The sequence below is a fragment of the Penicillium subrubescens genome, assembly GCF_028828155.1.
Source record: "Penicillium subrubescens strain IBT 31985 chromosome Unknown utg000010l_segment0_segment0, whole genome shotgun sequence".
In the NCBI taxonomy this organism is placed as follows: Eukaryota; Fungi; Ascomycota; class Eurotiomycetes; order Eurotiales; family Aspergillaceae; genus Penicillium; species Penicillium subrubescens.
Window position 1 is genome coordinate 2,181,355 of NW_026643160.1, and position 15,210 is coordinate 2,196,564.

The 15,210-nt window shown below is 47.6% G+C and overlaps 2 protein-coding genes across 2 annotated transcripts; one reads left to right on the plus strand and one right to left on the minus strand.

The window, feature by feature from the left end:
- Positions 1–2,787: 2,787 nt before the first annotated feature.
- On the minus strand, positions 2,788–6,518 carry N7473_011951 (putative nuclear localization protein). Its single transcript, XM_057157890.1, has 3 exons — positions 6,162–6,518; positions 5,786–5,896; positions 2,788–5,599 (listed from the first exon to the last, which is right to left on the minus strand). The coding sequence occupies exons 1-3, from the start codon at positions 6,256–6,258 to the stop codon at positions 3,732–3,734; spliced, it is 2,076 nt and encodes a 691-aa protein (XP_057003740.1). The 5' UTR covers positions 6,259–6,518; the 3' UTR covers positions 2,788–3,731.
- A 7,156-nt stretch (positions 6,519–13,674) lies between these two features.
- On the plus strand, positions 13,675–14,184 carry N7473_011952 (uncharacterized protein; the record flags this gene model as incomplete). The annotated part of the gene is made up of 1 exon (XM_057157891.1): positions 13,675–14,184. The coding sequence occupies one exon, from the start codon at positions 13,675–13,677 to the stop codon at positions 14,182–14,184; it is 510 nt and encodes a 169-aa protein (XP_057003741.1).
- Positions 14,185–15,210: the final 1,026 nt, after the last annotated feature.

The window sequence follows — 15,210 nt, forward strand, 5'->3', positions numbered from 1 at the left end:
GTATTCCGTCTCCGGTAAATCACTGAGGGTATTATCATAGCCCTCGGCCGTAGAGGTTTTATCCACGAAGATAGTAGACATGTCTCCGCTAAATTTATATGTGATATAGGTGTATAAATTTTCCAGCTTCATTTGCTTGGTGACACTGACACAGTCAGAGCTCAGAGCCAGCCAGAACGAGATTATTTGACGGCTATTAGTTTGCAGATGAGACGAAATTTAATATCTGAGTGAGTACCATAATGATCAAGGCTGGGTAGAAGCGATCTAGGTCGCCGAACAGTGCATCCGTGAGGCAAAAGATGCATTACACTACGTCTAAAGACACTATTATGAGATCTATGGACGGAAACAGTACTGAGATTACTAGAAGAGATTTTGCTGATATCTCCTACGAGGCCAGTACACTTCTCTCCACATCATACCAAAAATGTGTCGAGCACATATGTCCTAGGCTAATATCATTCGAAATGCTCGATAAAGTGCTGGGGCGAAACTTTGATGAATTACTTCTTCCCGCTATCTCTACGACACATTCTCCGGGGCGTCATCAGGATTTTTCTTCATTCGGTGTCACCGTGTCCGCCAATTGTGGAAGCCGTTAGGTCGTTCTCTATATTCAATGACGTGAGTCGTGAGTAGTTAATACCAGATCAATGAAGATCGTGAGGACTTGCTACTTTGCTCCTTTACAAGGAATTGTTCTATTCTATTCTACTACATCCTAGGGTAAGGGCATATGTGAATCTCGTTCCTATCGATCTGATATCTAGTCCAGAGAGATCTGAGTGACATCCTTGATTTCAAAATGAGTCCTTAGCGTAAAGGTTGGCTATCAAATACTCATAGAAGCGAGGGCCCTTTGGTGGTTCTAACAAAACTAAACGAGCTTGACGCCGGAAAGACTTTTCCCTATTCGTGCCTGATCAATTGGCCTTTTCTCTTCAATTTGGTTATCATACTACTATGGTACATATGTGTCTAGTCCGACCTGACTCTATCCCCTGGATGCTGTACCATAGCACACTAATTTCACCTCGTTTGCCACAAGCGGGTCTCCGTGGCGCAATCGGCTAGCGCGTCTGACTGTTAATCAGGAGGTTGGAAGTTCGAGCCTTCCCGGGGACGTCTCTTTTTGTCTTTTTGGAGTCTAATTGCTCTCTAAATTCATAAAAACTTGAAGGTGGTTGCTGACAGGCACAATCTTTGCGTTGTGGGTGGGGACCGCGGTTGGAAAACCTCAATTTCTTTTGTGGAAATGGAAGAAAATCAGTTTTGGGTCGTTCATGCCACCAAATCAATTGGTTCCGGATAGATTTGTGATCAATCGTAAACTAGAATCAACTAGAGTTCGAGTTTATATCGAATCCTTCATGTCAACTATTGGGGAGAGGCCTGTACATTCGGTCTATATGATTGGCGTTGACGGCGGCGTAGGATTAAAAGCACCTGTCTTTCTTTGATCTGGATCTATTGACCAGGCACTGCTACCGTTCATTTACGGTATGGAGTAAGCATCACCTTGGTCTCTGGACTTTTTTATTGTTTCATAGGCAGAAGAAGAATAGATGACTCTCACGTCTCGGGGGAAGAAACGGGTTTGATGGGCTTCTAGAAGTTGTCGACGAAGGACCCAGTCCTCGGTACTCTTTGGAGGTAATAGAACTGGCCGGTCGAGGTTGACGAGACTACCAGTTGCTCGCCTGGCGATACAAGAAATTTCGGAAGATCTATGTAAGCTGGTCCTCGCTATACGCGCTTATTCGGGGTACTAGGTCGGCTTGGATTTATTCATTCTGTGCTTGGGCTTGACTCACCTTTCCCTTCTTCTTTTTTGGTCTCGTTGCTATGCTCTGGGTGGGATACACTACCTATTGTGAAGCTTGGGGGTATCTGTGGGTTTTATTATCTACGAGTATTTGGGGCGGTAGCCTTGGTCAGCCCCGATGCCGTGAAGTCGTTGAGATGGATTCGGGCTGACATGGAAGCAACCTGACCTGAAATATATCATCTTAACCTTAACCAAGCATGCGTATGACCCGACCGATAGAAGACAATGGGGTTAAACATTCCGCAAAATTCTTAGCGCATTCGTCATGCAATAAGATAGGAAAATACCTTTGCTCTCAAAAATATGCAAATGAATGGTAACTTAACTAAGTATGTCCTACGTACGGAGTCAATACCTATCGGATCACTTGAGCAATTGACCTGCCCCTCAAACAAAACTTCCCAAAATTATGGCAGAAAAATCTAGATTACAATATATTTTCAAGAGTCAAGCCACATTCCATGAATCGTCTCCGTGGCGCAATTGGTTAGCGCGTCTGACTGTTAATCAGGAGGTTGGAAGTTCGAGCCTTCCCGGGGACGGAGCTCATAGCTTTTTGCTAGTTTTGGAGGTTCATTGGGGGTGTATTTTTAATCATTGAACTAAGAATACGACGAGGAAGAAGATTTCACAAGTCGAGGGGAAGTCGAGATGAATAGGCGGTGATAAATTTGTTTTGTGGGAAAGGAGGTTGCCTCCATTGTCTGAACAAATTGTGTATGAAAATGAAATACCCGCCCAACAAACGCAAGGTGGATACTTATTATTGCCTCCTAGACATGATTTGCTTTGTCGAAAGTCTTACTTAGTACATCAACGCAGAGATAAGCCTTTCTTCAAATGCCTGCATTATCTGGAATAGTCTCCATGCAAGCGGTTCAGACATTACACTAACAAACACATCAAGCCAATGAGATGATACCAAATTAGTAAAACAAGATATGGAAACCAAAGATGGCAGAGCAAGGTATCATTGTCAATTTGAAGCTACCCATAGCAAGAGAGGGGAATATGAAAGCACATCGAGAGCAAAAATAGAACAAACCAAACTCGCCGGAAAGAAGATAACACATTGTAAAAATATGAACAGCAGAATTGGAGATGAAGGATAATCCAAAATCAATATTGTCATTCACATAAGTCGGTCAAATGGAAATAGACAGCAAAGCAAGAAAGGGGGAATCCGAGGAGAACCCTTGAGAAAAAAATTGCAGACGGTAATACAGGCAAAAGAAGCAGAACAGACACGCAAGGTGGAATCTCACAAAGGCAGCTGTCGGATACGCTCCATAGGAAGAAGCATGATTGGAGAGGAACAGACGACGCAAGATAGAAATATAGAAGATAAAATCTCAATCCCCTGGAAAAAAAGTCCGCCGAAAAGCTCGGCAGTGAAATAACTTCTCTATCGACCATGTATGGGGAAGAATAGTGGAGAAAGATGAAAAAGCATACATACTCATAGACGGTAATGACAAATAATAAAGCGGCTGCAGCATCAACGCCGGGAAAGCCAAGCAATAAGAAACGCCGGGAGAGCCCCGAACCACTGAAATGAACATGATAGGAGAATCAAAATCAAAAAAAAAAATAGCACACAAAGACATCAATCAAGACCCGAGCCGAACCAAGTACAACAAAGGGTATAGGGAGGCTGGCCCAGATTAACATTATCGAAAACCCCTCGATGAGGGGTTGTCACACAAGCAGACACGAGATGCAAGGGGTGAGAGGTTAAAACAGATTGGTCACCGTAACATGAAATGGAGGGAGCAGAAAGAAGAGCGGAAAAGAGTTGTGAGGACCTCAAGAAAGCGACAAACGAAAAGAAGGAAATGGCGTCTCTGATGCTGCAAAATGAGTCCCATAAACGCCACTCTAGTTAACGCCAAACCACGATCTAGTAGCCTGACCATCCTCCCAATGGGCTGCCAGACTGACCTGGCTGAGGTTGACCAGGTTGCATCGGGGCACCGGCGCCCGCGGGCCAGCCAGGCATACCGCCGGCACCCATACTCATCGTCATACCCGCTTGCTGGGGATTGCCTGCCATGAAAGGTTGACCGCCAGGGCCTTGCGGGGAGGGGTACATTGCCCGTGCCATGGCAGGGTACCCAGCGGGAGAACCAGCTGCTGCTGCATATTGCATTTGCTGTTGCATTTGTTGCTGCATCTGGGGATGCTGTTGCATTTGCTGGAATTGCTGGGGAATTTGGGGCACCGAAGGGCGATGTTGGCGAGGAGACTGCTGGGGCTGCTGACCGTGGTGCAGTGGCGAAGGTGCTTGTTGCGGGTTCGCTGGCATTTGCTGACCGTACTGAGGCATCCCGACCCCTTGCGGTCCCGAAGAGGACAAAGGCGACGGCTGGGGCTGTGGTGGTGGTTGACCCCACATCTGCTGTGGCTGCTGAGAAGGATACGCGTAAGAAGCCTGGGGCACACCAGCCGACATGGATGGGTTGGATCGCTGGTGCATGAGGTTGGGTTGCATGCCGGCAGGAATTCCTCTGACGGGGGACTGTCCAATTGATTGCTGATGCGGCTGCTGAGGGAAACCTTGTTGTCCAGGCACCATAGGTTGAGGAGGAATCATGTGTTGAGTGTGGGAAGAGGTTGCCATTCCGGCTGGTGGTATTTGGACGGGCTGGATAGGCTGTGATACGGACAAGCCGGAATCGAGGGCAGTAGTGGCCTGTCCCTCAATTTCAGGTACCTCTCGAGGTTTAGCATAGAACTCATCCAGTCCCTTGAGACGGAAGCTTCTTTGAGCATTCAACGCCTTGTTGAAATCGGCAGCGGTCTGAGCCTGATGAATGATTTCGGCTCCAGTGCTAGTTCGCGTATTGTCCTGGTACGGTTGACCGGTCAGCTCTTGGCGTGAGCGCGGCATAGAGTTGTAATCCCGCAGCCGAGGATCGTCTGTCGTCGCCATATGAATCATCGGGAGTTGAGCCAGCGATGTAGAATCCGTAACATCCAAAGACAAACCAGGCGGCAGAGGCTCCACCGCACTGCTAAAGATGACATCGTTGTGAGGAAGTGGCAGCAAAGTCGAAGACTGAGTCTCTACCGGAGGGTCTCGAGCCTTGGCGGCTCCTGGACGTTTCTCCCCGGCCATGTCTTCCTCGGTAAAGCCCTGTTTTCTGGCCTTGCTCTCCCAATAATCGTCTCGAACCCGTCTGCCGTTGACTATCACACGACTGCCAAATTGACGGAACATAGACCTGGCGGAGACGATGGCGATTTGGCGGGAGCGGTAGGAGTATGGGAGAATGTCTTGCTGGATAAGGTCGTCCTTCTCGACCTGAGAAGCAATAATCTTGTGCAAAGAGCGATTCTTGTTGAAAAGCAGGTACGAGTCACGATAATTCAACACTCTCGCGCACTCTGTCGCCAGCATGAACAGCTTGGTGCCTCGATGAGGGACACGGAAAGTGCGGCATTTGTATTCGCGGCCACCTAGGGGATAACCCATAGAATCCACCTTTGTTTCCCCAGCATCATCAAACTCCTTAGGGATGTATTCATCACCCTCATCATTCAATTGATCAGATGTATGGTCCCTGACAGTGGGGAGCGCTTTGACGAGCGTCTTTGTTGGAGTGGGTTTGTCGGGCGGTGATGCAAGCGGCGGGGACCCGGCGCCCTGATGAGGAAGAGGCCGGGTTTGCATTTGAGGCGTTTGAACCGGGGTACCTGCTGGATGGTCGTTGGAACTGGCCCGAGGGGTTTTGGGGGGACGACCGCGTTTGCGACGACCTTGGTCCTCTACAATCAAGTTCGAAAGAGGTTAGCTAACTGCAGGAAACAAAGCACAACGCAGGTGCGATTGGAAGAAAAGATGGCGCAAGCGGAGCGAAGGAAACATAGGTAACCTCCGTGAGGAAACAGGCGAAAAGACACAAGGATGACCAGAGTCCGTCCCTCTTCTTCCACCTCTTATCGCGCACGTACCATCATCTTGATCTCCATCTGCAAGTCCATTCCCACTGTGATCTGGAGTGCGACTACGCTTGACACCACGGGGACTTGGCTCAGCAGTGGATGGTGCCGGCATAGTAGAGACTAGGAGGGGTATTAGTTTACAGGAAGGTGATTAGGAGTGTGACAGAGCGGATGAAGAAAGGGAAGAGGAAATGTCGAGTGCCATTAGCGACCGGTCGCAAGATACCAAACTCGTCATGCGCCAAGTTGCGCAACAAGACGAGAGGTGCAACCGGGATAGCCAGCAAACACACATTGCGCAAGCGCAAGGAACATAAAAAAAGCGACGAAATGATAACCATGCGACCGAGAGAAAGACGGCGAGACAAGAAAAATTCAGACATACCCGAGTTGCTGAGGTTTGCCGGGTCGATGGTCCCCGAGCCATCGACCACCTCGCCTAGTCCGTTCATTGTCGCGTGAGAGTGAGGCGTGCCATACATCGTCAAGCGATCCAACGGCGAGGCCGCGAAATGGCGCGTCAAGGGAACGCGCCCGGGGGGTTAGGTTGAGATCGAGTCGCGAACGAGTTGCGACAAGAAGTCGGTGGCGCAAGTGGGCGGGTATGCTAGGCTTGCATGCAGATGGGGGGTGAGTCGGGCCTCTGAGGTCGATCGGCGGGAATGGTTGGGTTAGATGTGGTCGAACGATGGAGCTTCGGGAGTCGGGATGCGCTGGGAGTTGCGAGAGGGGCGAGGCGGTGAGCCAAGTTGTAGGGTGATGGATTTGGATGCCTGAATGGTGCCTAGTGTTTGTCTGCCTGGTTGGTGCCTGATTTTTGACCGTAGTATCGTTCAACTGTGTGTCGCCTGAGGGATCAGGACCACAACTGCCACGTGATGGCGCTATGCAGGACTCCCCAAAGGGTGGACCGGAGTAAGTCGGTTGATAGGTGATCAACAGGCGCCAAACTACACCACCCAAATCAGATAAGTGACGAGATAATAAAAGCCCAGAAATCCACAAATCCAGAAAGCCAGACAATGACGGTTGACCCAGGACGACGGGTCTCAAGGGGGTGTAGGAAAATGGATGACGGGATTTGGGGCAAGGGGGGAGAAGGTGAGATGCGCAAGTGCAAGTGGAATGCAGCGTCGCGTGATTAGTCACGGGAATGGACAGACCGGGGAGGTATAAAGCCAATTGTCGGAGAGAAATTCGACCAGGAAAGTAATAATAACCCAAGATTATGATCAGTCAATCATAATCGAGGACCATAAACGATAAATGTGAATCAGCCGAATCAAATTAGAAGGATAATCCAATATAAAGCAGGAAGAGATATCTTGAGCCGAAAAGAGAATAATCGTAAAAAAGTAGTATGGATGGAACCTTGCCGATGATAACAAACACTGTAGTTCTCCGGCTCGGGATCTGCCGTGGGGCCGCAATGCATAGGCTATAAAATGGAGAAGGGATAGAATAATGATAATCGGCCTAGAAGATCATTTGAGCATCGGAGAACTCTATAGGCCACAGTGCGCTGTCCGCTGTGGAATTCCTCGAATTATAGTGAAGATCGGATATAGTCCAACGGTGAGGGATCAGATCGAGGAGGGGAGGCCTGACGGGAAAAGGACTGAAAGTTCTTTTTGATCCTCTTAGGGAGGGGCGTCGCGGATACGGCGCGGGCAGGGGTTGGGGGCTCCCAGGATTGGTGGCGAGAGAGACAAATGAGAGGCTTTGCGGTGGATAACTTGCTCTCGCGCTCCTGCAGCAAATGGCTCGAGCGGAAGGCGATTTTCCCGAGGTAGTACAGTGATCGATGGGGATGGTAAGATAGCAGACCCTGCGTGAATAGGCACGAACAGCGTGGACAAAGATTGCATACAGTTATGCACTTAGCATATTCTAGTGTTATTGAGGTAGAGAAATAAGGTGTAGAAAGGGGGAAAGAAGCAAAAGTAATAGTCGTACAAGTTGGATTTCAAATTGAATTCGCGGGGCTTATCACGAGATCCTCGAATGGAGGGGGAGAATGGGATACAAGCATGGAAATTCCGTACTGTGTATTATGAGATATAAGATAGAAAAACGCTACGAAATTGGCTACTAAATATCAGAGAGCTAGAAATCATCCCAGGTCTTGAATAGATCATGGTCTATAAATTTCCTTGCCTTTCTTCGAGTTGCCCTGTCCCTTCACACCTTCATCACACAGTGAGAGAATGAGCTTGATCTGATAGGCCTTCTAGATTTCTTTGATCGTGCCCGGTCGGTTTGAATTGTGTAACTTGAGGTGTCTTAGAACAATACCCCTAGCCACGAATCGAGTTCAGTGAAGAGGCATGGATAGAAAAAGAGGCTCTAGAGTCACAAGGGGGCTGTGATATAGTTGGTGACTCTGAATACTGTTCTGGCAGAGAAAGCTACGGTCCCATGGGAACTGAATACAATGTCCTTATCCTGCTAGCCATGCATATTCACAACAAAAAGCGATAAGATATACATAAATCCAGCCTCATCTCTGCAGAACAGCGCTAAGAGTTACAGCCAATAGCCAGTCGAGACATCGACATGCAAATCGGATTATATCGGACCCAACGGCGAATCTAGCATATCAACGTCCTGGCGCTATAACTAGGGGACTTAATTTCCTCAGGTGAAGTCCTCGAAGCATATGTCTTGTTTTCTGCACCGACCCTTTCTTCCTGGCTGGCCGAAATTCATCGGAAAAAATAGGCAATGAGGGGTTCTAGGCTGATTAGATTCATGGACTGAAAAGGGCCGAGTAGTCATAAGAGCTCAGGCCGCATCTTGTCAGCCGGACGAGACGAGCTAACAACGTTTTAGACCTAGCGGGTTACGAATGAACATGATATGATGCTCGTGCGCTCCGATGCCGTCGAGATTCAAGAGGCTCGAGTCGCGGGGTACAGATGGGATTTTTATTTGATCGAGCGTTTGAGACTTGCGACCCTTGGTATATAGATCTGAATCAAACTTTATATAAAAGAGGTAAGAAAATCAATCAATACTGTAACTAGATATATGCCTTACAGGCTCTATGGGATGAGATAGTCCTGTTCGTAATCTGCACGGGAGCCCCGCCGGGCTGAGTGGGTTCAAGTGGGTTCTCCTCAGATCAGAGCAGATGACCTTGGAATAATGACCCAGACCCGATCACTTGAGAAGATCAACGGCCCATTCGCCTCAATCTCCATATTCCAAATATCCCAAAATACCACTGACGCGCGATCGTCCTTGGGTCTGATATGCCTTGAGAAGAAAGAGCAGAATCCCTTCCTCGACGGCTGTACAAGGGCGGCGATGTACAGAGTTGCACAATACCGACTACAGGCCCACTTTAACAGGGCCAGGACACAATGTACGCCGTCCAAAATGGAAAGCGAGCCTAATGGTCCCAAAGTAGGCTTCTACCAGGTCTCACAGCAGGACGGAGTGCTATGTTGCCATTTACACGCTCGAACTCGATAGCCACTTTCTCTGCCTTGTCTTGGTCACACAGAACGAGCGAGGCGCAACAATGGACTACAATGAACAATGAGGCACGGTTCTACAGCTCCTATTCGGGCTATGGTGGGGATATAGCAGTGCGAGGGGCTCTATGTCCAGTTTGGCATCAAGGCAGCCCAACGCGTCTCCCGGGTTTGGATGCAACTTGTATGTTAGAACACCATGTCAGACGCATTATCTGATGTGGGGATTTCTGATGGACGGATCAGGACGTTGGAATACGTATTGCTGCATAGTCCGCGCTACTGATAGGATAGTTCTGCACGCGCGTACAGTTTAGAAGGTTTGCTATTCGTTGGCTATTTTGTATACAGCAGTTGCTTGATCATAAAGTATAATGGATGTCCTTGCCTTTATCCTATTTCTGCTCTGGAAAAAGAACATATCAAATGGCTGTAATCTCCAGACCAAGTTGAGACCTGGCTCTGATTGGCAGATCCGTCATAACGGTATGCCCAATCTCTAGAATCAGGAAATCTCTTCCAAGACTTGCGCTGAGTCTTCAACTGACGAACAAAGACAACGGTCAGCCACATTCGTCAGCTCGGTATAATGAGCGGTGATGGGTTGACAGCCGCCAAACACAACATCTTTTCTCGACCTCTTCTGATTCAACCTCAACGTGAGCTTTGGAAATCTGCTCTTTGAATACGACGGCAGCACCGGGGAGTTCATCACCTAGATCTCAACATGAAAATGGGGATCATATCTTCCTTCCCGAACGCACTGCTCTGAAGAGCTAGATCTCTATTTACAACAACATTCAAGGCGCCAAAATCCAGCCTATCCTAAGCGTCTGATATACTGTGGGCGGTATGTGTAAGGAGCAGGCTCAGCCCTGATTCGACCAGCATCAGACAAAGCGGCTGCACAGCTGAGGCATGTGGACATGCGCATCACGCGCACCTAAGTCGCGAATCGGTCAAGTCTAGCCCGATCTTCTTTCTTTGTTTCCATAACGAGGAAGCCTGATTACTCGGAGCGTTGTGTGTCGGGGGGGAAGCCACGCGTTGCACAGCGTGCCTTTTGAAGAATAGCGAATCCGAATCCGAACCCAGGCAGTGATGGACAATAGCCGCTGATTCATCACATCTCGCTCGTTGATTGCTGTTCTGAGGGATGGAACAGGCTCGACTGCCGAGTTTGAACCCTGCATTGCGGGGGTGTTTGACTGACATCTTACATTCTGAGACATTTTCACTAGGCTCCATAGGGTGCGAGGACCCAATCAGCCTTGACAGCATGTAGATCAATACAACTCTCTCTGTTAACTTTGGGAAACCTTTCACAGTGATAGACATCAGTCGAAACAGCCGTCACAGTGGCGTTGTCTTTCCATTCCTCGAATGTAACGATAAACCCAGTGACGGGCGGCCTGGACCGCCGCGGTCCGAATACGTGGATTGGGTTTGAATGCTTACCTCCAAGGATAGAAGGGAGATGTTTGAGTAATGAGTATGACGGGACAGGCCATAGCAGGGAAGAAAATCATGGAAGGCGAGAAGCGGAGTATCTAGATTGAAACGCCGATCAAAAGAACTTTGAATGAAGGTTACGATGTAGTATGTAGATTAATGCCTGTTATAGATTCAGGTCATCCTTGGGGACTGCCCTATGGTATTGTCGGTCGTACTCTTGCATTAGTCGAAGCCAGGCATGTTTCAGACTGCAGAAGGATGAGCCAGTGCCAGACGTTGCGCGCGGGGCAGAACCCATGACCGATAGATCGGAATCCGCAGCGTTGCGACCTAAACCGAGTCATCCGCGATCGTGCAGTAGTTCCCGCTGGAATAATTAGCTGGATTTCAAGATCGACAGTCTCCCGGGAGATGAAAGGATAAAAGAGTGAAAAACCAAAGACAAGCTGAATTGTAGATGCCCGTTGTTTTTGTTGGTTGCTGTCAGCTGGGCATCAATCGGGGCGGGGAATTTTCGATTGATAATACGAAAACGACTGAAAACTGGAAATTTATATCAGTCAGATTGAGGCAGAAATGCTGTATGCGTCAGTTAAAGGCAATTGGCATTCCATTCATGTTTGCCTTGTGAAAGGCGATGAACCACTATGTAAGGGCTTCAAAAACGAGCAAGACTTTGGCCCAATAACATTCAAATCTGGAGTAAAGTGTTGTAGCAATTAAAATTCCTCGTAGACTGGCTAGATATTGACTGAAAATTAGCTAGTTAAGACTTTATCAAACACATATACTTCCCTTTACCTTAAACGGTGTCATACGACAATTCAAATCGACAAGTTGTTATTCAAGCTTACTCCTTCAGCCCTTATGATCCGGGATGGAGAAGCTTCAATGATGGAAAGTCAAGCGGATCAAATAATCCATTTTTTGGACTTAGGGACTGCTCTACGTTCTGGTTGCTATCTTTTCATTCTCCCTTCCGTTAGTTTGTCCTTGGTACCCTGCAGAAATCACATATGGCTTTGGCTTGAAGTAGCGGAGGTATTAGATGAACCGCATTTGTTTATTCAGTCTTTAATGTTTATACAACCGCCTCCGCCTTTTTATTTCTCTCTCTCTTCATGCTCATAGTAGGTCCAGCACGTTTGCAGATTAATGATGAAAGAAATAGAACTGCTGAATGAGGTCTGCTACTGATTAACATCCACTTTTAAGTAGAAATATCACTACCGAGTATTACGGACTTAACAGAAGATATAACCGGCATCTGGGTTTGAGAATTTCTCAGATACAGTTCTACTTATTTTCACTCTGAAGCAAAAATCAAGCAAAACATCAAGCAAATTCCGAAGAGACCGTTTGATTTACTACTGATTGCAAAAAAATAAAGGTAGAGGATCACATGTCTTCGGTGCTAAAAGTGTAGGAGACTCTCATATCCAAAAAAAGATCGTGACTGCAAGGTGTTGCGAATTCGGAACACAGTGGACACAAGGGAAAGTGGGGGTAGTGGGCGGCAGTGGCGAGAAGATCTACGGGGAGGCGTAAGTCCGAAAACAAAGAGGCCAGTTGCTGTTATCGGGCGAGTTTTTCCAGAAATCATGTGCTTTTGTGTAACGTGTGTTCTTTGGGGCGCAATTGACAACTGTTTGACAGTAGTAGTTTGGGGGGTTTGACAAGTTAGAATCAGTTAAAAGTCACGATGTCTCCGCCGTGGACCTTGGCCTACGGAAACACTCGAAGGAGTAGGTGAAGCCTCGGCAGGAATGTAAGGCGGGGCCTCTTCAGTCCTAAGGGTGAGGATTCGCCATTAGTCAAAGAGAGAATCCCTAGACAGTCGAGTGGTATGATAGAAGGCTTTGATTTAAGTAAAGATCATGAGTGTATAGCGATTTAGATGCAATGAGAATGTTAGAAAGAACAGCTCAAATGCGACCGACTATTCTCTTAGTAATGCTTGTGTGATTGATTACTATCGTGGAGCCCGGCGGGGGTTCGTCACGATGTTGAGGATGTTCGGATTTCCTGGATAGGTAATCCGCGAAGATCGTGAGTGTGCCCGGTGGATGGAGGATTGTGGTTTGCCAGCAATTTGGCAGTGTTGAATAAAGGAAGATAAGCTGCGCCGCAGGGTCTCCACAGAAAAAAAATTCGAAGCATCAACTGATCAAAAATCTCCACTCTTTTCTGGCCCGATTACCCGGCCCACCACACGGTACAACAAAATTGACCGTGAACGTAGACTGATCTGTAGTTGAACAAAGACACTGGAAATTATTGTGTACTTTTTAACACTAAGTCTATGAATGAAAATGAAAATATTTTGTTATAATATGGAATAGATCACTGGATGGCAAATTCCAGCGTAGTGATGAATCATTATAGAGATCATAACATCATTGATTTCCGAATAATAACTGTCGGAAGAAAATATCCTCTAGTAGTTGACTCACCTAACGCAAGACAAGGGTTGCCAGTTGGTCAGCGCATGAAAGGCCGAAAGCACCGGAGAATGGACCATGCAGCAAAGGCCAACAAAGCACGCCTTCAGAGCGGGCAGGTCTAGAACCGGTGGTGACCAAGAGAGTGGAGGGAAGTGGAGGGACTTAACACCACTGGGTCGCACGGCAGACTTTTTGCCAACAGTGTTGGCGGTCGTTAGGGCCCCTTAGAGGCTTTAGGGAAGCCCTTAGCGCCGTTCTTACAAAGTTGAAAGTGGGTGCTTGGGCCAGGTTCCCCATACCTGCAGATCGGTCCCGTATAAGACTCGCTTGGACTCCTCCCTCTTTTTTTCTACCCTCTCTTTTCCCGTCCAATCGATCTCTAAACGAAATACACTATCCCGATATCAACTACAATTAAGAAACATAATCTTCATCCACAATCTTCGGCCGACGCCTCAATTACCAAACCATCCAAAATACTTCCACTGTCACACCACTCTTCGCCACAGATCAGACGAGAATGACAGTTGCTCGCGGCCTCCAAACTCCTGCCACTCCTAAGCCTGTACCTGCTGTGCCCAATTTCACAAAGAACACCAACAAGCGGTGGCCCCCCATGGCAAACCGAAACGCTCTTCCATATAAGCTCACCGTCATCTCCAAGGAGAAGCTCACTCGGGAGGCCACCGCGCCTGATCCCGACCTCCGCCGCTGCGTGGCTCACTTCCGGTTACATTGTGGATCTGTCCTCTGGACTGAGAATGATATGAAGTCTCGCATTAGCTCCTTCGACTTTGAGGAGACGGACGAAGAAGATGAGAACGACCTTCCCGAAATCAAGATACCCGAGACAAAAAATGCCTTTGTCCGAGTCGAAGCAACTGAGACACCCATTGACATGGACATTGGCACATCTCAATCATCTCAACTACCTCTCGATAATGGGCTATTCCCAGATCAGAGCCACTGCATTGAAATGACCTCAAAAAATAACCTCTACTGCATCTCTGTTTCTCCCATTGCAGGTTAAACTGGGATCAGTCTCATTTCGATTACTCTCACCACCACCATATTACCATTTTCACCTCCTACTCTACTCTTCCGACACTCATCTTAACCATCTCCAAACCGACATGATGACTTACGATGCAACGACGACCATGACAATACAATCAAACCAAATCCTGTACATAGCTACACACACTATCATAATGACAAAGCTTTTGGCTGGCCAATCTTTATTGTTTCTTGTAACAGAAAATGCAGCAACTAAACCAATGATTTAATCATTGCCTACAATTCTCGCCGTTAATTTCTCAGCCATCTCGCGGAAATATTCGGCAACTCGTGACTCAGTTCCACATCACGTGGCTGATTAGGGCTCGCCACTAACATAGCGAACGATCGTCCGTGGCCAATTTAACAATGTCATACATGGGGACTCATTCTGGAAGGAACCAAGAAATACGGATAACGGATAACAGTGGATCCTCCACGAAGCTGCCCAGTACTAAGATTATTGTGTAACTGGGTATGGCTGGCATCCGCAGTACCGCCAGGGCAGTGGCGACCGCCGATCCCGACGGATGTCATCATGCCCGTCATGTTTTCTTTATTGAGAAGCGATAGTTTTAGAGCCCTGATGAAATTATACTCAGATAGTCTTCTATTATGACATATTGCGAACCCCGCAATCATGCAACTGAAGGTCGTCCGGCATCCGCCGCCTGCGAATTAGATAAGGTTATTGTTCTACTCATCATTAGCGGCAAAGACACCCCAGTCCTTGCCAAGTGAATTTAATTATTTCATTGAATACCAGTTTTCTATTGTGATAGAGTAGATAACAGTACTTTTGACTCTCCAATGCACAGGTCCAAGCTCTCCACGCTGCATCATTTCCCCAGATCCTGGCCGTTAGCGTGAACGAAAACTACTATTCATTGGCTGGGATAGCATCCGAGTTCAAGGCCTATTGTTCTGGCATGGGTATTTTCACATTGATTGAAAAAAGTACAATTGAGCGATGATGTCGTTTCAATGATGTCTGATGTTT